General features: G+C 41.7%; 1 protein-coding gene across 1 annotated transcript in view; it reads right to left on the bottom strand.

Moving 5' to 3' along the window:
- The window catches only part of LMBR1L (limb development membrane protein 1 like), a 61,815-nt gene that overhangs the window by 23,067 nt on the left and 14,040 nt on the right, over positions 1-24,708 (bottom strand). Inside the window, exons 2-3 of the mRNA XM_073663776.1 lie at positions 18,137-18,221; positions 15,812-15,845 (exon numbers count right to left, since the gene is read on the bottom strand). Of these exons, the coding sequence (XP_073519877.1) occupies positions 15,812-15,845; positions 18,137-18,221 (119 nt within the window). The remainder of the gene's footprint in view (positions 1-15,811; positions 15,846-18,136; positions 18,222-24,708) is intronic.

Raw genomic sequence — 24,708 nt, 5'->3', positions numbered from 1 at the left:
CACTCTGCCATAAAGGCCCGACTGGTAGAGGGCAGCAGTGATATTTGACTTTGTGGAACTTTCTTCCATCTCCTTACTGCATCTCTGGAGCTCAGCCACAGTGATCTTGGGGTTCTTCTTTACCTCTCTCACCATGACTCTTCTCCCACGATTGCTCAGTTTGGCTGGACGGCCAGGTCTAGGAAGACTTCTGGTGGTCCCAAACTTCCTCCATTTAAGGATTATGGAGGCCACTATGCCTTGCCACAATTCAGTCTCTGAGCTCCTTGGGCAGTTCCTTTGAGCTCATGATTCTCATTTGGTTTGACATGCACTGTGAGCTGTGGGGTCTTATATAGACAGGTGTGTGCCTTTCCAAATCAAGTTCAATCAGTTTAATTAAACACAGCTGGACTCCAATGAAGGAGTAGAACCATCTCAAGGAGGATCACAAGGAAATGGGCAGCATGTGACTTAAATATGAGTGTCTGAGCAAAGTGTCTGAATACTTATGACAATGTGATATTTCAGTTTTTCTTTAATAAATTTGGAAAAATTTCTACATTTCTGTTTTTTTCAGTCAAGATGGGGTGCAGAGTGTACATTAATGAGAAAAAAATGAACTTTTTAGAATTTACCAATTGCTGCAATGAAAAAGTGAAAAATTTAAAAGGGGTCTGAATACTTTCCGTACCCAGTGTGTGTGTTGTGTTGTGTATGGATGGACATGTTAATAGACAAATAATGAAAAAAAATTGGTAAAAAATATACTGAATAAATTCGCATGTTTTGAATGAGTGCCAAAACACGGAAATACAGACACACATTTGGCTGCCAACAATGAGGTTATTAATGGATGTCTGAGGACCGTTCTGCCACGCTGAGTGCACTGCATAGTGTCCATTCATATTTTTTTACTATTATAAGTGAATAGGTAGACGAGACCAAGTTGAATGGCCACTGGGGTCACCAGAACTCACCCAGAATGACTTTTTCTTTGGGGAGTTATCAAAGATTAGGTACAATTAAACAAAACCATGAACAGTTCGCAATAGGATTATAATTCAACCATTACATAAACTATATACCTATTTCTGCACCGCCTGTATACTGCATATTATATTATACACATACTCATAGGTGTACAACCCCTGGCAAAAATTATGGAATCACCGGGCTCGGAGGATGTTCATTCAGTTGTTTAATGTTGAAAAAAAGCAGATCACAGACATGGCACAAAACTAAAGTCATTTCAAATGGCAACTTTATGACTTTAAGAAACACTAAAAGAAACCAAGATTAAAAATGTGGTACTCAGTAAGGGTAATTTTTTTAAGACCAAGCAGAGGAAAAAAATCATGGAATCACTCAATTCTGAGGAAAAAATGATGGAATCACCCTGTAAATTTTCATTTCCAAAACGAACACCTGCATCAAATTAGATCTGCTCGTTAGTCTGCATCTAAAAAGGAGTTATCACATCTTGGAGAGCTGTTGCACCAAGTGGACTGACATGAATCTTGGCTCCAACACGAGAGATGTCAATTGAAACAAAGGAGAGGATTATCAAACTCTTAAAAGAAGGTAAATCATCACGAAATGTTGCAAAAGATGTTGGTTGTTCACAGTCAGCTGTGTCTAAAATCTGGACCAAATACAAACAACATGGGAAGGTTGTTAAAGGCAAACATACTGGTAGACGAAGGTAGACATCAAAGCGTCAAGACCGGAAACTTAAAGCAATATGTCTCCAAAACAGGAAATGCACAACAAAACAAATGAGGAACGAATAGGAGGAAACTGGAGTCAATGTCTGTGACCGAACTGTAAGAAACCGCCTAAAAGGAAATGGGATTTACATACAGAAAAGCTAAACAAAAGCTATCATTAACACCTAAACAGAAAAAAAACAAGTTTACAATGGGCTAAGGAAGAGCAATCGTGGACTGTGGATGACTGGATGAAAGTCATATTCAGTGATGAATCGCGAATCTGCACTGGGCAAGGTGATGATGCTGGAACTTTTGTTTGGTGCCGTTCCAATGAGATTTATAAAGATGACTGCATGAAGAGAACATGCAAATTTCCACAGTCATTGATGATATGGGGCTGCATGTCAGGTAAAGGCACTGGGGAGATGGCTGTCATTATATCTTCAATAAATGCCCAAGTGTACATTGATATTTTGGACAGTTTTCTTATCCCATCAATTGAAAGGATGTTTGGGGATGATGACATCATTTTCCAAGATGATAATGCATCCTGCCATAGAGCAAAAACTGTGAAAACATTCCATGAAAGAAGACACATAAGGTCAGTGTCATGGCCTGCAAATAGTCCAGATCTCAATCCAATTGAAAATCCTTGGTGGAAGTTGAAGAAAATGGTCCATGACCACTCTCCAACCTGCAAAGCTGATCTGGCAACAGCAATCAGAGAAAGTTGGAGCCAGAATGATTTAGAGTACCGTTTGTCACTCATTAAGTCCATGCCTCAGAGACTGCAAGCTGTTATTAAAGCCAGAGGTGGTGCAACAAAATACTAGTGATGTATTGGAGTGTTCTTTTGTGTGCTTGTTTGTCATGATTCCATAATTTTTTCCTCAGAATTGAGTGATTCCATAATTTTTTCCCTCTGCTTGGTCTGAAAAAAAATTACCCTTACTGAGTACCACATTTTTTATCGTGATTTCTTTTAGTATTTCTTAAAGCCATAAAGTTGCCATTTGAAAGGACTTTAGTTTTGTGCCATGCCTGTGATCTGCTTTTTTTCAACAACATTAAACAACTGAATGAACATCCTCCGAGCCCCGTGATTCCATAATTTTTGCCAGGGGTTGTAGATATCCTTGATTTTTGCCTTTAGTAACTTCCTTACCCAATTTGCTTTTTTGATGAAGGTAATAGACTATAGTACAGATGATTTTTAATGAAATACATCAAATAGAGGAATTGAAGTCTAGATATTGAGGCAAAGAATAGAGGACAGTAACAATTCATCAGGTCATTACTATGTGGAAAGAACAAGCTGCAAAGATATCATGTTTCCAATCCTCCTGTCACTCATCAGTGCCAACAGCTGGACAGTAGTTTGGCAATGCCGCCTGGCTTACACAGTATTATTCAGTAAACAATTAAAGGGCTATTTCCAACTCAGACATTCTTTGGCATAAATTACCATACCCATGACTAGAACGGAAGTGAGGAACAGAGTGGAGTAGTGTACAGTAATGGGAGAACTGTAGAGATTGCACACTGGCCAAAACGCTTTCTTAAGGAGGACTTGTCACTCACCATAAATACAGCGGGCCTGATGCATTAAAATTACCATATTTTGCGGATTATAAAACGCACCCCAAATTTTGGGGAGGAAAATAGGAAAAAAATGTTTTTTAATAAATCGGTGCGTATCATAATCAGCTTACCTGAGGCAGGAGATGCTGCAGGTCCTGGAGATGTTGGTGAGGCAGGACGGGGTGTTCAGAAGCGGCTGGGGGCCCCATGCTGCCTCAGAACACCGCGTCCTGCCTCCGCAGCATCTCCTGCCTCCTCATCTCTGGGACACCGCTCCACCGCAGCTAGTAAGGTGATTTCGCTTTGTAAGACACACCCCTATTTTCCCCTCAAATCTGGGGGAAAAAAGGGCATCTCATAAAGAGAAAAATACAGTATGTAGTTACATGGGTTGAAAAAAGTCCATCAAGTTCAACCTTTCTCCACCAATTCTGGCATTAAAAGCTTTCAAAAGTCACAATAGCATCACGTTGTGCTAAACTTTAGCAACTTTTGGCATTCTCATGCCATCTTATTAGAGCTCTGACAAAGTGGGCGGAATTGGGGCTTGGTGGGGACGTGGTTAACACCGCTCAAATTCATGATTAGTGGCTGCATTCCTTACATCACAAAATTTATTCCAATCCCTGACTAGAGTAAAATTTGGGGCGAGGCGCACGTCACTTTTCAGACATACTGGCTTTATTAATGATTGAGGAGCGTCGGACTCCTGCACAGCTTCTCAAGACCAGTGTGAAAAACACCGGTCTTGACGAGTCTGAGGTATATTAGCTTTTCCTTTTATAACTTACTGTAAAAGCTGCTGTTCTTCTAAATCTGGTGCGGTTTCTCTATTATTCCTGTGCCACGCCATTACAGGGATATGGCCTTCTCTTCACTGTATGCAAATCTAATGTTTTTAGCCAAGTAGGCTTGGTCCTTCACTCTTTTCTATTAGGCTGTGTGTTCACAATGAGTTTTTGACGCTGCGTATTTTCGTTGTGTCAAAAATGCAGTATCTTACAGTTTCAGTGGATGGGATTTATAGAAGCTGATCTACGGTGCGTGTTTCAAATTCACATCATGTCAATTCCTCTTGTGGGTATGCTGCGTTTTATGTGCAGATTTTTCCCAAACAATTGCATTAGAAGCAGAAAATCCACATGTAAACCATGCACATCTGTTTTAGTGTTTTCCGCGGCGGAAACATACCAAAAAATGTAATCCGCACATGACTATCAATAAATTTGTCAAAGCCACATACCAAAAATTACTAAAAACAAGGCAGCTTTATTTAAAAAAAAAAACAAACAAAAAAAAAACCCCGTAACATCAGAAATGCAATTAAAAAGAGCTCTTGAAATCGCAATGAAAAAACACAAAGCACGATAACTTAATTTACACATTAGGTGCAGAAATTCTGCAACAAATTTCGGCCTAAAAACTGGGCAAAAATATTCATAGCGGGAACGTAGCCCAAGAGACTTTTTAAGGACCATGTCCAGTTGGATAAAATAACTAGATTAACATACAGGGAACAGAGGGCCATATCTCAAGAATGGACAGGCATAGGAAGAAATTAATAATACCAAATTCAGGAGAAATTTACACCAGTAAAAAAATAAAAACTTTTTTTTTTTTTTTTTGCAAGTGAAACATTCTATTTGATGGAGATCCCAAGTAATGTTAGGTGAATTATTATTATTTTTTTTAATATGAGCATAATAATATGGAACAAACCATATCAGCATCATACTTCAAACTCAAGTGTATAAAACTTTAATGTCATTATTATTATTATTATTATTATGCTTTGCTTATATTGCACCTTCATATTTTACAGCACTTTACAGACATTTGACAATCTAAATCCCTTATCTGATTGTCTTTGGAGTGTAGGAGGAAACCCAAGCAAAACACGGGGAGAACATACAGATTCCTTGCAGATGTTGTCCTTGGTGGGAATTGAACCCAGGACCCCAGCACTGCAAATCAACAATGCTAACCACTGAGCCACCATGCTGCCCATAAATCATCTATTTGCTACAGATAGATCATCTATTTCAAAATTGATTAGCGCCAATTTATCTCCATGGAAGAAAGATCCAGAGATGGGTTCGTACGAATGAGCGTTTATGCAATTTACATTTTTAGCGGCAGCACAACCTGATTATATGAGGGGATGTGCTGCTGATAAACAATGTTACATAAAGGCAGGTGATCAAGGGCTGGCAAGTGTTTGTCGTTTGATTGCTGGGCATGTATGTGAGTGTATAGTGAGTGATCAGAAACAAATGTCCATACTGATGATCATTCAATCATCAGTATAGACATCGCATGGCATGGCTGGACCATCATTGTGATGGCTGGACCATCATTGTAAATAAGCCCCTGTACTCCCACCTCATTGTAGATTGTAAGCGCTTAAGAGCAGGGTCGTCATTAGTTTTGCTTTAAATATTGTATTATCTTTAGCCATGTTACTTATGACTGTTGTATATGAACCTCTGAATTGTAAAGCGCTGAGGCGCTACATAAATAAAGATTATTATTATTATCATCATCATGTAGAAGGTAACGTTTCCCATTTTTCCTTCGAGCAGCACTCAGGTAGGTGGTTTGAGTCACCAACAAATCAACACAGCACGACGGTGACATATGGCAGTCAGTAGCCCCATATGGCAGCCTTATGGCTCGTAAACAACAGATGTCTGACTTAATGGTGTCAAAGAAATATTTTTTGGAGTCCTCGGCTCTGCTAAATATCCAGTAAGACAATTTTGGATGCCTCCTCCACAGAGCCACACTGGCCTCCTCTGTGCAGCTATTATTGTGGAGTGGGTGACAGGGCAGCGATCACATTTCATCACAGTCTTGTACATACTAAGGAAATGTATCAGCACAATTACACCACTTTTATGGTGTAACCTGACTGAAATATACATAAAAATATGTAAGAATACATATTCTTCTATTCCTGAACATTATGGGGATCAATCACCTATGAGGTTGTGTTCAACTCAGGCTATGTTCACACATTGTGGGTTTTTTTCAGCATTTTTTGATGGTTTTTTTACGCAAAATTTCAGCTGCGTTTTGCAGTACCAGCAAAGTCTAGGAGATTCCAGAAATCTCATGCGCACATCATGGTTTTATTTTGGTCAGGATTTTGAGCGTTGCATTGTTTTTTTAAAGATAGAGCATGTAACTTCTTTCAGCGTTTTTTCACCCATTGGAAGTAATGGGTGGTGAAAAAAACGCAGGAGTCAAGTTTTCAGCATTCTTTCAGCATTTTTTGTACATAAACCAGAATGAGCTTTTTTTTCTCACTGAACTTTGCTGAAAAATGCACCAAAAAAAAAACAAAAAAGCAAGAAAACAGCAATAAAAATCCAGAACAACCTCCTGGGCAAGAGATCATGTTTTGCTGCAGATAATGAACGCAGAAAAAAAACATGATGTGTGAACATAGCCTAAGACATGCCAGAAATATGTGCATAACCTATAACATATCCAGCCCATTAACTTTTCCATTTTTTAACTTCCAACATTTTGTTCCTTGCAGGGTGAAGTGTAGAAGATGCAGGAAGAGATCAGATTTCAAAGGCATCATAAAAGGCTGAGAGCCAGTGAAAAGGATTCACATAGGAGGATAGGGACAATGACAACTCAAGACAGGGTCACGGATCAGAAAGAACGGGAACAAAGCAGAAGTGCCCTTTATATAAGTGACTAATAAATCCAGAAATAAATAGTCATCTAGTGCTGGAAAAGGCCAAAGGCATTCTAAAAAACACACACAAAAAAGTCATAATTTCATAAGGGCTCGTGCATAATATAGTCTTCCTATGTGCAATATTGAAGAGCGATTCTTCATTGTACCATCAGGTATTTCTACCTTTCAGTATTGTTTCTAGAGAACACAGTTTCTCACATGTTGTGAACATTGACCTCTAAAGGTATGTTCACAAGTGACAGAAGAAAACCTGGAGCTTCTGTCACAGATGTAAATCAAAAATATGTAAGTAATGCATGTGGCTTTCACCTTATGTAATGCCACAGTAACATTCTGCACAAAGGATGGTCATTCTGCAGATTTAAAGAGGACCTGCCACCAGGTCAAAAGTGGCCAGTTTCTGCCCTTGTTTTATTATGATGCTCCCCCTAGTATGCAGCTTTTTAAATCCGCCATACAGTTCCAAAGACATGGACTTTTTTAAAATTATTGCTACTTTTTATGGTCTTTACTAAGTGGCAATTGCTCATAGGGTAATAATGTAGAGTTACCAAAAGAGACATCCCCAGAGAACCCTCCCTGTAAGCAGCACCCATTGGTAAAGATCTTAAAAAGTACCACTAAATAAAGAGACATTTCTGGGATCACATTGCAGATTTTAAAATAACAAAAAAACAACAAGAGCAAAAACGGTCCACTTCTGACCTGATGACAGGCCCTCTTTGAGGACCACAGTGCAGGTCAATTTCTGTAGATGAGATTTTTTTTTTTTTTTTTTTTTTTTTTTTTTTTTTTTTTTTAAATCTTGTTCTCTGTTGGTACTGTAATCCACTGCATATCTTATGCCCTAAATCCTGGCGGAAAATCTACACTATATGAGCAAGCCCCTAGGGTGAGGCCACATGTACTGGCTGATGGCTGAAGCCCTGACTACGTGCGGAGTACACCTCAGCAACATGCAGGTTTATACAGATCAGAATCATTTTCAATGCTCGTTTTATGGATAAACTGCTTCTGCAAAGACTTAATTGTCACATGCAGCATTTTTTGCAGCTTTTTTATGCGGAAAACCAGCCTTTTACAGTATCAGCAAATGCAAACAGTTCAGAAATCTCATACACTTTATGCGTGAATGTGAGAACTGCAGCAAGTCACTTCTTTCAGTGTTTTTCCACCCATAGAAAGCAATGAGAAAGTGCAAAAACGGCGAAAAAAATGTAAAAAACATTTTTTTGCTGCAGTTTTGATGAATAAAACTAACTTTATTAAGCCTATACTGTAGACAGATGACATTTAATCAGCACCAAAAAGACAGCTAAAAAAACTACAAAAAGGAGCCAAACCTGTCAAGAGAGCAGGTTTGGGCTACAGAAAAAAAACACCAGAAAAATGCTGCATGTTAACATATACTAAGAGGCAACCAATACTAGAAATGTATTCAATACTCCGGTTTCATTAATCTCTCGAAAACATCAGTATGTCAAATAGCAAGTCAAGCAGTGTGGAACACACAGAGGCACATATATCATTGGGGCAACCGCTGCAGCTGCACAGGGGCCCAGAAGGTAAAGGAGCCCAATTCCACCTCCAAAGCAGGCATAATTGTGCATTTTGATGCGTTATTATTCTGCAAAGGGCCCATATACTGTTCTTGCACAGGGCCCTTTTCATATAGCAAAACATCACTACTGTGTGTTAGTTAGAAGAGAAAAAACAGGGTATTTATAGTATTCATGTCAGGAGGTACACTCAGGGTTAATGTGACATCAGCTGGCTCAGGAGTGAAGAGGGAAGTCAAGCACAGCATAGCATTGCAGCCAGATGAAAGTCTAATCCCCAAGCCAGCAAGGGATGGGCTTGGGTCCTAGGACAGCGTGGCAGAGCAAAGGCCAGTCACACAGGAGAAAATCACCAACATAACACAGCAATTACCAAATCTACGCCTCAAGATGAAAATTCACACAAGAGTGAGAACAGTCCATGATTGTATTGTAATACATATTACTGTGATCTTTTGGATTTAAATCTGATGTATTCTTGAGCAGAGTTCAATAAATAGAGTTTAAAGAAGAAAAAAAAAAAAAGTGAGCAGTGTACATCCTCTTCCCAAGACTTATAAAAACATTACAAAAGCAAATAGCTATGGAACCAAAAGAACAGGATATAGGACTTGTGTTTACGTCTATTGTGCATCATGGACAATGATAGAAGCAATGATTATTGCCGCCCACACAACGAGCAGGATACCACAAGCTGCTCATAATATTACCTGTCATAATAACTATCCAACAACAGACATGGCAAACTGCAAAGGACAAGGCTGACATGACGGACAACACTTATTCCCAAAATAGTAGCATAGTTGATTTGGTGAGAATTTACTAAACGCTGTTGGTCCGACCACTGGGACACCCAGCAATAGAGAACATGGCTCTGGAATCCAGTAAGGGGAGCACAGCACAGCACAGCACAGCACAGATTCAATGGAGTGAAGGCACTATCAGACTGCTGGAGAAAGCACAGAACGGCACCTGGCTATTTCTGGCAGTCCCACCGACAGAGAATAAAATTATTCCAAAAACAATCCTTTCAACATCTTTAATCTTCCAGAAATCCAAAACGTCAGTCTTTATGCGCCTAGTAAAGAAAGATTTCTTCTTGTGTCTCCTATGTAATGTATATACATCAGTATCAGTGTCTCCTATGTGAGATCTATCTCTCATCCATCCATCTACCTACCTACCTCTGGCTCAGTGTCTACTATGTTATGTATACAGCAGGCTCAGTGTCTTATTTGTGATGGAAAAGCAGTATCGAGTAGTAACATTATCAATACCATATTTATTTAATTATTTATTTTACTCACTTATATTGCACCATTAATACCACAGAACCTTCACAGACATTATCATCACTGCCCCCATTGGGGCTCACAATCTAAATTCCCTATTAGTAGGTCTTTGAATGTGGGAGGAAACTGGAGAACCCAGAGGAAACCCACGTAAACACGGGGAGAACATACAAACTCCTTGCAGATGTTGTGCTTGGTGGGATTTGAACCCAGGACCCCAGCACTGCAAAGCAACAATGCTAACCACTGAGCCACCGTGCTGCCCTCATAACATCACACACCTCACCAAAGCAATTCTAACCATATTAGGGACGAGTTATTTAAATGTTTGACCATACATAGCAGGGTAAATGTGGCGCCCCTGTGGGTCCAGTCGCCACAGAGGTACTGCCTCTCAGCCAGAGGTGTGGTACCCCACTCTCGGGTAAGGAGGGAGCACTACCCAGGACCCACACACCCACATCCAACACCACATCACTCCAGTAGGGAAGGGCAAGATTGCTCCTGGGGGAGAGCACAGTCCCTGTCCCTGTCTGGAGGAGGGAACTAGGTAGAGGAGGTGCATGGAGGAAGTAGTTTAGTTTAGAGGAGCACTGAAGGAAGGATTGAAGGTAGAGGGGACCACGTAGAGTAACAGTTGGTGACATGGGTCACATGACAGGTAACAAAAGGAAAGGTAGAAAGATCTAGAAGGGTCCTAGGAGCAAGAGCGCAGTGAGAGGACCGTTGAGGAGTGGGGTCCAGTCAGAGGGGCCCAGTACGAGAAAGAAAGAGAGGAGCGAGGGAGTCAGAGATAAGGGCTCCAGAGACAGAAAGGATCTTAGGGGCACGGGAAGTGCGGAGTCCACCTGTGCGCCTAAGTTCACGCCGACCGTGAAGGGATCAGGTCGCAGCAGGGGACCGGCCCCAGATTAGTGGAGGACTGCAGGACTCCGCTAGCAAACCGGAGGCTGCGGTATCTCTAAGTGCCGTAGCCAAAACCACACACATTCGCTGAAAAGGTGGCCATATAGGACCAAGGGGACAGAGAGGACATCGCCCAACACTTGGGTGTCCCAATATGGCGGTTGACGAACTTCCGCCGCTTGGAATTCTGGGATCCAGGTACATCTGGACGGAACAGGATGTGAAGACATTACAAGGCAAGTACACTGCTCAAAAAAATAAAGGGAACACTTAAACAACAGAATATAACTCCAAGTAAATCAAACTTCTGTGAAATCAAACTGTCCACTTAGGAAGCAACACTGAATGACAATCAATCAATTTCACATGCTGTTGTGCAAATGGAATAGACAATAGATGGAAATTATTCGCAATTATCAAGACACACTCAATAAAGGAGTGGTTCTGCAGGTGGGGATCACAGACCACATCTCAGTACCAATGCTTTCTGGCTCATGTTTTGGTCACTTTTGAATGTTGGTTGTGCTTTCACACTCATGGTAGCATGAGACGGACTCTACAACCCACAGAAGTTGCTCAGGTAGTGCAGCTCATCCAGGATGGCACATCAATGCGAGCTATGGTAAGAAGGTTTACTGTGTCTGTCAGCGTAGTGTCCAGAGGCTGGAGGCGCTACCAGGAGACAGGCCAGTACACCAGGAGACGTGGAGGGGGCCGTAGGAGGGCAACAACCCAGCAGCAGGACCGATACCTCCGCTTTTGTGCAAGGAGGAACAGGAGGAGCGCTGCCAGAGCCCTGCAAAATGACCTCCAGCAGGCCACAAATGTGCATGTGTCTGCACAAACGGTTAGAAACCGACTCCATGAGGGTGGTATGAGGGCCCGACGTCCACAGATGGGGATTGTGCTCACAGCCCAACACCGTGCAGGATGCTTGGCATTTGCCACAGAACACCAGGATTGGCAAAGTCGCCACTGGCGCCCTGTGCTCTTCACAGATGAAAGCAGGTTCACACTGAGCACATGTGACAGAAGTGACAGAGTCTGGAGACGCCGTGGAGAGCGATCTGCTGCCTACAACATCCTTCAGCATGACCAGTTTGGCAGTGGGTCAGTAATGGTGTGGGGTGGCATTTCTTTGGAGGGCCGCACAGCCCTCCATATGCTCGCCAGAGGTAGCCTGACTGCCATTAGGTACTGAGATGAGATCCTCAGACCCCTTGTGAGACCATATGCTGGTGCGGTTGGCCCTGGGTTCCTACTAATGGAGGACAATGCCAGACCTCATGTGGCTGGAGTGTGTCAGCAGTTCCTGCAAGATGAAGGCATTGAAGCCCGTTCCCCAGACCTGAATCCGATTGAGCACATCTGGGACATCATGTCTCACTCCATCCACCAACGTCACGTTGCACCACAGACTGTCCAGGAGTTGGCGGATGCTTTAGTCCAGGTCTGGGAGGAGATCCCACAGGAGACCATCCGCAACCACATCAGGAGCATGCCCAGGCGTTGTAGGGAGGTCATACAGGCACGTGGAGGCCACATGCAATACTGAGCCTCATTTTGACTTGTTTGAAAGACATTATATCAAAGTTGGATCAGCCTGTAGTGTGTTTTTCCACTTTAATTTTGGGGGTGACTCCAAATACAGGCCTCCATTGGTTAATAAATTTGATTTCCATTGATGATTTTTTTGTGATTTTGTTGTCAGCACATTCAACTTTGTTCTGTACAAAGTATTCAATGAGAATATTTCATTCATTCAGATCTTGGAAAAGTTATTTGAGTGTTCCCTTTATTTTTCTGAGCAGTGTATATTATAGATGAAGTGATATACAGTACAGACCAAAAGTTTGGACACACTTTCTCATTTAAAGATTTTTTTTTTTTGTATTTTCATGACTATGAAAATTGTACATTCACACTGAAGGCATCAAAACTATGAATCAACACATATGGAATTATATACTTAACAAAAAAGTGTGAAACAACTGAAAATATGTCTTATATTCTAGGTTCTTCAAAGTAGCCACCTTTTGCTTTGATGACTACTTTGCACAATCTTGGCATTCTCTTGATGAGCTTCAAGTGGTAGTCACCGGAAATGGTCTTCCAACAATCTTGAAGGAGTTCCCAGAGATGCTTAGCACTTGTTGGCCCTTTTGCCTTCACTCTGCGGTCCAGCTCACCCCAAACCATCTCAATTGGGTTCAGGTCTGGTGACTGTGGAGGCCAGGTCATCTGGCGTAGCACCCCATCACTCTCCATCTTGGTCAAATAGCCCTTACACAGCCTGGAGTTGTGTTTGGGGTCATTGTTCTGTTGAAAAATAAATGATGATCCAACTAAACGCAAACCGGGTGGAATAGCATGCCGCTGCGAGATGCTGTGGTAGCCATGCTGGTTCAGTATGCCTTCAATTTTGAATAAATCCTCAACAGTGTCACCAGCAAAGCACCCCCACACCATCACACCTCCTCCTCCTCCATGCTTCACGGTGGGAACCAGGTATGTAGAGTCCATCCGTTCACCTTTTCTGCGTCGCACAAAGACACGGTGGTTGAAACCAAAGATCTCAAATTTGGACTCATCAGACCAAAGCACAGATTTCCACTGGTCTAATGTCCATTCATTGTGTTCTTTAGCCCAAACAAGTCTCTTCTGCTTGTTGCCTGTCCTTAGCAGTGGTTTCCTAGCAGCTATTTTACCATGAAGGCCTGCTGCACAAAGTCTCCTCTTAACAGTTGTTGTAGAGATGTGTCTGCTGCTAGAACTGTGTGGCAATGACCTGGTCTCTAATCTGAGCTGCTGTTAACCTGCGATTTCTGAGGCTGGTGACTCGGATAAACTTATCCTCAGAAGCAGAGGTGACTCTTGGTCTTCCTTTCCTGGGGCGGTCCTCATGTGAGCCAGTTTCTTTGTAGCGCTTGATGGTTTTTGCAACTGCACTTGGGGACACTTTCAAAGTTTGCCCAATTTTTTGCACTTCATTTCTTAAAGTAATGATGGCCACTCGTTTTTCTTTACTTAGCTGCTTTTTTCTTGCCATGATACAAATTCTAACAGTCTATTCAGTAGGACTATCAGCTGTGTATCCACCTGACTTCTGCACAACACAACTGATGGTCCCAACCCCATTTATAAGCCAAGAAATCCCACTTATTAAACCTGACAAGGCACACCTGTGAAGTGAAAACCATTTCCGGTGACTACCTCTTGAAGCTCATCAAGAGAATGCCAAGATTGTGCAAAGCAGTCATCAAAGCAAAAGGTGGGTACTTTGAAGAACCTAGCATATAAGACATATTTTCAGTTATTTCACACTTTTTTGTTAAGTATATAATTCCACATGTGTTAATTCATAGTTTTGATGCCTTCAGTGTGAATGTACAATTTTCAAAGTCATGAAAATACAAAAAAAATCTTTAAATGAGAAGGTGTGCCCAAACTTTCGGTCTGTACTGTGTGTGTGTGTGTGTGTGTGTGTGTGTGTGTGTGTGTGTGTGTGTGTGTGTGTGTGTGTGTGTGTGTGTGTGTGTGTGTGTGTGTGTGTATATATGTATATATATTATATAGTCTGTGGAGAGTGAGTGGGCTAAAATGAAGGTGGACAGAAAATAATAACATTTGAATTAGGCTGTTGCTTTAACTGGGGAACAACTTGATTCATTAGAGTTTTGAGATATTTATCTCCTGTGACTGTTCCATCAAAAAATATTGGTCCTAAAACACCAAAACTTGAAATACCACCCCAAACATTGACACCAGGTTCATTTAGTTGTTGCTCTAATGTTAAATGCATGTTCTAATTATACCAGTAAATACAATTATGTCTGTTAATATGGCCGGATAATTTGAAAGAAGCTTCATCACTCTACATAGTTATCTAAAATTACTGGATTTTCTTCAATTACGTTAAGCATAATCTCACTAAATTGCAGCCGCCTGTCTAGATCATCCTCCAATACCCCATGAATTAGAAGTGGACGATAAGCTTTCCACTTCTAAGCTTTCCACTTCTTTCCATTTCAGGATTCACATGATAGAAGCTCGTGAAATTCCCAATTCCAAAAAGGCTCTTCTGGTGGACTTTTTTGGACTCTGAACAAATGTTTCAGCAACAAGTTGTTTATTATCTTCTGTACAGACTGTTTTGGGTCAACCAGTTTTTGGAGCATTAAGGATTGAGCCAGTGGCATTGAATTTGTCACGAATGCGATAAATGGTTTGTCTCTTTGGGGCTTGAGTACCAAATGTTTCAACCCAATTTGCTCTAACGGTTTCAGCATTTTGAGATTTCCAATACTCTGTTAAAATCCATTTTCTTTGATCTGTATTTAAATTATTTGCCATTATGTGTTATCTGAATTATCTGAAAAGAAAACAGATTTGGGGGAGATCTATCTGTGAAAACTAGATCTGTGAAACTGGCTCAGTTGCCATTAGCAACCAATCAGATTCCACCTTTCATTTTCCAAAGAGTTTGTGAGGAATGAAAAGTGGAATCTGATTGGTTGCCAAGGGCAACTGAGCCAGTTTCACTTTACACCATGTTTGATAAATCTCCCCCTTCATAACTTTATTACACTTTCTGTCCACCTACTTTTGGACCACCCTATATATTCTTGTTGATCAGATAGAATGCATTGTGTCACTTCTACCTGGCATTTGTAAGAAAAGGATTATCAATGTTTTATTATGCTTAGTACTAGTCCAGGTTGCCATGCTGGCAGCACACTAGCCTTAGTAGTTTAGTATTTTTATTTGGTGGCTCAAGGGTCTGATAACAGCCCTCCAACACACAGGTCATTCTTTCTTATGGTCTGAAAAGTGCAATATACAATACATACACACACAGATACTGGAGGCATTAGAATAACGCTGTGCCAATTATGTGTTATTGAGAATCATGCTAAAACAAAGAAAAAGTGTCACAGATACTTCTCTAGAAAGGGCAGACATTCATTAAACCACAGAAGACACTTTGGTAAATATTTGATCTGAGTGAACATCACACATTAACCATTATAGCAAACTCTTTTTTAGGGCGTAAAGAAAAGCACTTACGCAATTCTGTTAACGGCAGCATCTTCGAGGTCCACTGTAAGAGCAGAAAGCACTGATTAGCCATAATGAAGCACAGACAGTCATAGACACAGCTGACACTGAAAGGTCAGTGCTCTCCAGGAGGCAGATGTTTCCTGGTGAGGCTGAAACAAGCATCGATGTGAAATATGTCTCTGGTAATGGGATGCATTTTTTTTTATTTCAGTCCACTTTAGGCCGTCTATATAGAGTGAAACCCACCCCAAAAAACATGTTGATAAAATAGAGTAGTCCAAGTGACTAACACCGAGCACAGACATAATGACAACTAAATGTTTTCTGTGTGACCAGTTCCAAAATATGGAAAATGGTTCACATCCGGTATATGGACATTACAAATTAAAATACTACAATTGTGAAGGAGGATGTATAAAGGGCTAGATTTCTGTCCATTATCAGGTGTTATTGTGTCTACATGTAATATACTCTATAGTTATATGACACTCACGCTGTCAGATCTGACTCACTGCTGATCTATAATAAGAAATGCTGAGCAAAACAATACCAGCTCCAAGTGGAGCCCCGCATTACTGACTGAAGGTAGAAGCATCTCAGAACCAAGAACATGACTAATATAATGGACTGCAATTAATAAGTGAATAGGATTTTTACCTAGAGTCTAATGGTTAAAGAGAACCGGCCTCCTACATAAAGGTGCTCCCCACTGAGCAGCACGGAGTAGTATAGACACTGATTTCTACAGTAAGTCTATTATGTGTGGATATGCTGTGGTTTTGACAAACTTACATTTTATAAATTGCAGCACACACAAGAGCCAGAAATATTTATAACCTGTGAGCTCCTGACCCTACTTTGACAGATTTCTGGTACTATGCATGAGAAAGAATCAATCAAAAGCAGGGCTCTAGGAAGCCCGCAGCTCATGAATACACTGGACTCCTGGTTCATAGCATGCTGCAATATAGAAGTTGTAAATTTTCCAAAACTATAGTATAGTCACACATAACCGGAACAAGCATGAAATCCACGACACCAACTACGCCATGCTGATTGCAGAGGGTGCACCAAAAGTAGCAGACAGCAACCTCCTTAAAATGGACCAGTCACCGGGTTTCAGAATGGTAAACTGGCCAAATATGGAATAGAGGATGTAAAGCTGAATAAAACTTTTTTTATTTTGTAATTTCATCTCTCATTTACAGAGATATTACCTTGCAAAATTTAGGTTATAATTTATGATAAGCCCAACAGTGCGTTACCAGAGATTTTCCTATTAGGCCGATGCCTCTCCTTCTTGGTGTTGTTTAATCATAAGCAGACAGCATCATGCAGGGGGGAAAAACAACACCCCCTATAATAGCTTAGAGCAGGTTTCTCAGTGAGAGCCATGTAACAGACATTCTGTTATCCTTCCCAAACTTACTACAGAGCTGTATGTGATTACAAAGTGCCAAAAGTGTGTGTGAGTGTGTGTGAGTGTGGTACAGCAGAGGTGAGCTTTGTCTCATTACAGACTGCTGCGGCCCTCCTCTCACAGCTGGGGTCAGCTCTGCTATACTGCCCACCCCCACAATGACTGCAGAGAGATGACAACTGAAGTATTAGTAATCACAGACACACACATCTGCTCCCAGCACTCTGTAATCATACTGAGCTGTGTAGCGAGATCTTTGAGGATAGCAGACTGTATGTCATTATGTCTCCAAGATACTGTGGGGACATGATCTCCCCCCACCCCCTGTATGTTGCTGCCTGCTTATGATTGGTTAATGTCATACAGGGGCAGAAGTACATACTCCCAAGGAAAATCACTGGTATCACCCCTTTGTACCGCATGGGTCCCGGCTGCCATCTTGTGACCGCAACTTCTGACTGGCCGGAAGTAAACTTGCATTGAGAACTGATCTCCGGCTCGTACAGCAAACACTAGAGTGATCAGGCAGGTCACAAACTGCAGGAGACAGACGGGATCAGTGCCAATAGATGATGAAGACAGTGGCTAGTAAGTATAAGACTAGGAGCAGGGACCTTAGATTAGAAGCACCACTCCAGCGCAGCAATAAAAAAAATAACGCTGGAGTGGTGCTTTAACAAAAAGGGCAAAATTTACTTTCTTACACATGTTGAATAAGGCCGCTCTTCAATTACACAAGATTTTGTAAGTGTACGAATGTCAGTGATAATACTATATACTTTGAAGACAGTTTTAAATTAGAATCTATTATTATTATATTAATAGATAATATTTATTGTCAGCCTTATTTCCCTACAGAGATACAGAAACTAAACTCAATTTTGCACTTATACCATGAGATGGTCACTCACCAGTGGTGAAATCAGCATGTTTCTTGAACTTGGTGATAATCATGTATGAGATGAGGTAGAGGGTGGAGAAAAGCAGGGTGCAGATCTGAAAAAGAACAGGAACAGGCTGTTAAACTGTTTTCCTATTACAGAGGGTAACTAAACACCATTAGTGCAAAACAGGATGCAGACGAACATATAGAACTGTAAAAGATATTCATCAGGAAGGCAGTCGCCTAGTTATTTATTTAGTATGCTAGCTTGTACAGCGTCCACATGCTCTGCAGTGCCAAACAGACATTGTAATCACCGTCCCCATTGGGGCTCACAATCGAAATTCTCTTTAAGAAGGTCTTTGGAGTGTGGAAGTAAACCCACGCAAACATGGGGACAACATACAAACTCCACGCAGATATTGCCTGTGGTAGCCATCGTGCTGGTTGATAAGGCAGTAATCTGTGCTCTTAGGATGTTGTGCACAGGAACAATGACAAATATAACCAAATCATTCAACAGCATTGCAAACATACATGTCCAGGAGTGCTGTGTTTCAAAGAAGGCGACGGTCCTTAGCTATTTTTAGGATGCTAAAAGGAAAATACAGAATCATATTTTCTCATAGCAGTAGGTAGCGAGGAAAGCATCGGGAGCGAAAAACAACAGAAAGCAAACACTACGCCTTGGTCCAACTTGATCTTTCCTTCCATTTAATGATGTATTTTAGCCAGGTTTGTTTCCCACAGAGAATGTATTAAGACTATATTTTGGGCTTCAAGTTAACTTTTTGACCTAAAACTAGCTACATATCTTAAACAGCTGAAAGCCTGTTTATCTGACAGCTATTCCGCCTACCCCCCCCCACACCCAATATATGCGTTCTCTGCCGAGCCTACGTGTGTCTCTAAGGGTATGTGGCCACGATCAGACAATAGCAGTGCTTTGGACGCAGTGTATTTTCAAAGTGCTGCGTACGATCACATTCAGAGTTACCGCACCCTATTCTATTGGGGAAATTTCTGTTGGGGAATATAGCGTCTCCGCAGCAGAAATTAACATGCTGCGGCTCATAAAGCCGCGCCGCATGCGAGTTTACGCGGTGTCAAATAGAAGCACATTGGGTGTGGGATTTCTATAAATCAAGTCTACTGTGCTTTTAATGTAGACCGCAGTGTTTTGGACGCAGCGCAGGTGTGCTGCGTCCAAAACGCTATTACGGATCATGGACATGCAGTCTCACTAGGGAGAGTGGAGAAAGCCACTGCCAGACAAATATGGTTGCTAGTATAACTGGAGAACAAAAGGATCAGGCACTGAAATATAACATGACTGATCCGTCTATCTTCTGACACTACTGGTTGGCAAAGTCAGGAGGCCACGATAAGCATGAGATACTTTGCTCTAATGGGTATGGGTATAGTTGGGGTACGTGCCCACGATGAGGAGCAGCTGCAGCCCCGACATTGCTGAACAGCCACGCGGCTTTCGCCCTCATTATGCAAATGAGTGGACGCAATTTTTTTTTTCCCATGGGGACTTTCCTGATTGACGTTAGTCTATGGGGAAAGTCCACATGCAGACCCACAGAAGAAATTGACATGCTGCGGGTCTGAAAGAAGCGCCACATGTCCGTTTCTGCGGGTGATTCGCTGGTGCACGCACAGAGACGCATAGTGGACGTGGGATTTCTAGAAATCCCATCCACTATGCTGTAACCTCTGGACGCTGCGGGTTTGAAGCTGCACAAACACGCAGCGACTCTTGACCGTGGGCACATACCCTTAGAGTATATGCACAAGGAATTTTCCCCACATTTCACCCTTTGCACAGCAAAATATGGAGTCTGCGCCATGCATTTACATGCGCAGATTTATCATGCACAATGTTGCTTCTGTAATACACAGCAGATTTCAGTCTAAAGATCATCAAGATGGCCTCGGATGTCCAGCACACAAGATGCAGGATCGCAGGGAACTACATATATACAACATAGGTACAGAATCTGATGGACACCAAGGCGGATGGGCATAAAATGATGAAAATTGTGTTGGACCCTGCATTGGATCAGTGACTGTTGTTTTCTATTCATGCTACTAATAATTATTTTTAACTTCTATAGCACCAACATATTCCGCAACACTTTACATTACAGAGGGGACTTGTATAGACAATAAAGACATAACAGAGTAACACATAATTCAACAGATATCAAACGGAGTGAGGGCCCTGCTGACAAGCTTACATTCTATGCTAATAAACCGCAGTAAAATTATGAAATGTGAACTGGAATTTAGCCAAGATACACGAGGACCCTATTCCCAGCATAGTGTGTATAGCATCCTGTACAACGTAATACTGGAGGTACGTGCAGCACAAAGTATTGGTGAAGTTCCACAAGAAGTTTCCTTTTCCTGGTACAGATGTGGAAACGTGTTTTCCTGTGGGAACAAAGCTTTTGTGTCATTGTTCTTACAAAAGACTCCAACACCAACACCATGTTATTATCAGAAACAGCATCAAAGAAAACGGGCAGAAAATAATAATAATAAAATAATTTTTATTTCTATAGCGCCAACATATTCCGCAGCACTTTATATTTTAGAGGGGACATGTACAGACAATAAAAGACATTACAGAATAACAATTACATAAATCAACAGATACCAAGAGGAGTGAGGGCCCTGCTCATAAGCTTACAATCTATGAGAAATTCTAAAATCGGTTTCTAATTGGATTTCTGCAATAATAGAACTACCTCTTGCAGTAACGAAGGCGTTTCTGGATTTATCCATTTTTTTGTAGATTTCCTCTTTCACGCTTAAATACTGACTTTATGAAGATACATGGTATCCTCTGCAATATTCTAACATGAGGGTTGTGAACAGGGAATCAATATTTTCCTGTTTAGTTCCATATAGAACATTCACATATAGATTTGTACAAAAATTACTTGTTACCCAAAAGTATTATAAAGTTTGTAACCCGTAATTAAAAAAAATAAAATCCATCGATTCTCACAAACGTTCCATGAGCCTAATAACTAATCTACGAATTGTGGAGGATCACAGAAATCAGACATTTATCACATATACTGAAGATTGATAATGAATGTCCAATCTGATACAACCCCTTTAAAATAGGTTTTACAGTACTCTGATACAGGGGCAAACATAGAAATCACAGGGCCCCATAGCAAAATTTCTATTTGGGCCTCCCCACACCTCTAAAAAATATTTATATTTTTTCACTGAGATACATACACATACCGTACATGCACATATACAGTACACACACACACATACTGTACATACACCGTACATACTGTATATATACATACCGTACATACACAGATACAAACACACATATACCATACATACATACACACACTACTCTTCTATATCAGGTGTTCAGATGAGCTATGGAGGAGGTCTACCACGTAGTGAAGAGATCAGCTAAAGAGGGCTGCAAAAACCACTGTGGAGGATGGGGGCACAGCAGACAGGATTGACAGGCCCCTGCTGCTGCCCTGTGCAGTGAGCCCTCCTCCCCCGACCTCTTCTTTATGAAATGCTGCTGGCAATGGAACAGTGGAGGGAGCAGAGGAGGAGCTGTAACTCCTGCTCTTCCTCCACTTTTGTCCCCAGTGTACTGTGCGGCCAGGGTCCCTGACTCTACAGGTGAGGTGAACACTCACCATTGGGATGCGCCATGCAGGAGGACAGAAGCTTCAGCCAGTGAAGGGGCTCACCAGTCTGGTGGGAAAAGTGTTCATTGGACAGGGCCTCTCTCCCTGCATGACACATCCCCTTTTTGAAGTCCTGCACTCTGCGCAATGCTCCCTCCCTGGCTCTAGGTAATTGGTAAGGTATCAGAATGATTACAGATGGGAGTGAGAGGGGCTCTTGTGCTGCTTGACACCGGGCCCCTTTCACTTCCGCCCGTAGATCTTGACTGAGTGTCTCCATAGCGGATGTGTAGGCTGCTGCTATAGGGCAGTATGCTCCTGCCAGCAAGGACTCTGGAGCAGTTGCTCCTACTCGGATAATACTAGGGATACTATTATATACTATCTATACTAGGGATAGGTCATCAATATCAGATCAGTGGGGCCCAACACCCAGCAACTCCCAACAGGTAGATGTTCCAGATTTGGCAGCCGTCAGATGTAAACAGTCAATGTCGTAGAACAGCACAGCTCTGCACCTGTGTAGCCACCGCTCCTGGGTCCTGCAGATCACCTCCTATTGAAAAAATAGGAGCTGAACTACAGTTAATGGAGTTATGCTGATTCACTCCATACACTAAGGCTATGTGCCCACGATGCAGAAATGCTCAGGAAATGCACTTGAAAAGTGCTTGACAACTCGGTCACACTATATAAATCCATGCAACCGGCATGGATTTATATAGTGTGACCGAGAGAATGTCAAGAAAATAAATAAACCTATACTTACCTTCCGATGGCCCCTGCAGTCTTGCTGCAATCCTGTGCTGGCTGCCGGCAGATCGCGGTACGCTGTACTGAAGGACCTGCCGTCACATGACTGTGACGTCACCGCAGGTCCTTCAGTCCTGCGCGATCTATCGGCAAGCAGAGAGAAGGAGTCTGGGGGCCGTCGGAAGGTGAATATAATCTTTATTTTTTATTTTATTTTTTTTACAGCTTTTAATGGTACCTGGGTGTGGAGGAGAGTCTCCTGTCCTCCACACCCGGGTACCATCCGCACATTAGAACGCGCCAATTACGCAAGTACAGATGCAGTCTTGCAGAATTGGCACGTTCTAATGCAAGTCAATGGCGGCGAAAACGCAGCACGTCCGCAAAATAATTGGTAGTGCTGCGTTTTTTTCCGCAATGATAATCTGCAGCGGAAATTTCCGCAGCATGTGCACAGCACATGCGGATTATCATTGGGGGATATGGCAGGCCTTCTACCATGCGTTTTTTAAGCGTTTCTGCAGCGTTTTTGCCGCTGCGAAAACGCTTAAAAAACGCATTGTGGGCACACAGCCTAACAGAACCTCAATAACCTTATATTGATGACCCATCCTAAGGATAGGTCATCAATATAAGTACTGGAAAACCACTTTAAATTGCAGTAGTGTGTATGTGTGTTGATGTCCGATCCTTGGGATGGGTCAATATAAGGTTGTTGAGGGTCCGATAGTATACGTAGTGAAACAGTATAACTCCATTCACCGCTTAATTCCAGCTGCCTGATACTGTAGTTCAGCTCCTAATAAATACATATAAAGTACACATGTTTTGAGAAACAAAACGCTGAATACTATAGGATTATGGATACATTGCTCAATCTGATGATGAACTGAAATTCTTGTTGGTTCACACTGATGCCAGGATTACAACACAGAGAAAAAAGATATACGTCAGCTCTTCTCATTAAGACGACAAGAGAGACATGGAAACATATGTACTTGCAAATCTGACAAATGGTAACAAAGATGTGTAATAACCACCACTTGTCAATAAGCTGATGGGAATGTATCAGTGGTTTGTGAATGATCTCTCTACAAAAGAATACAGACTATACAGAACTATGGAAAAGTTTTAGTAAGGTGAGGAAAATAATGCTGCACAGAAAAACTGCTCATCAGGGAGGTTGTTACAAACATCTTGGAGAAGTAAACCACAAACCGAGCAGGGCCTTCTCTCCTCCTAGTATTTGTTAATTTATGTGACAATTGTTATTCTGTAATGTCTTTTATTGTCTGTACAATTCACCTCTAAAATGTAAAGTTCTACGGAATATGTTGGAGCTATAGAAATAAAAATTATTATTATTCTGTCTCTTCATGTAATCCCAGACAAACTCAATGATGCCAAGATTGGGGCTCTGCGGGGCCATATGCTCACTTTCAGAACTCCTTGTTCCACTTTATAATGAAGATAGCCATAAACATACATCCAATGTTAAGAACTACTGCAGAATAAATTTGGAGCCAACCCGCGCCTCCCTCATGGTACTGCATGATGGATAAGTATCTGCCTGTATTTCTCAGCAATGAGAACACAAATAAATACTTACCAAATCACCAACTCCTTTTGCTACAATGCAACCTCTAAAATTGCAAGAACCTCCAACCATACTTCACTGTGGCCTTCCCACTGGTTGCTTCCAGTTCTGAATTGATGGCACTGCTGAAGATCTTCTGCTTTCGAAGGAAAGTAAGCACAAAGTGTCTTTCATCTGCTGCAACACGTTTACTTAGCCGAGCGCTGTGTCTACAGCCTTGAACATGGTTTATTTCTTCATACTTCTTCACATCAGCTTGAACAGAATATCTTGAAAACCCAGTCAGCTTTGAAATCTTTGCCTGGGAAAGACTTTGCTGATGCAGTATAACTACCTTGTGTCATTTTGCTGTGCTCAGTCTTACCATGGCAAATACGACCTTCAATATGAAACTGCCTTCCACAACCTCCCCTTTGCAGTAGAGTATGGCTGTTCCTCACCCAGCTTTAAAGGGAACCTGTCACATCCTAGCTGCCCTCTAGACTGCCACCATAGCGTTGTTAGTGATGCAATGTGCATCACTAACAAGCGGTTTTCATGAAAATTGGTGCAGCTATAATG

The sequence above is a fragment of the Phyllobates terribilis genome, unplaced genomic scaffold, assembly GCF_046119375.1.
Source record: "Phyllobates terribilis strain yellow unplaced genomic scaffold, ASM4611937v1 Scaffold_2__4_contigs__length_985480577, whole genome shotgun sequence".
Taxonomy (NCBI): Eukaryota; Metazoa; Chordata; class Amphibia; order Anura; family Dendrobatidae; genus Phyllobates; species Phyllobates terribilis.
This window is presented reverse-complemented; position numbering and strand designations above follow the sequence as displayed.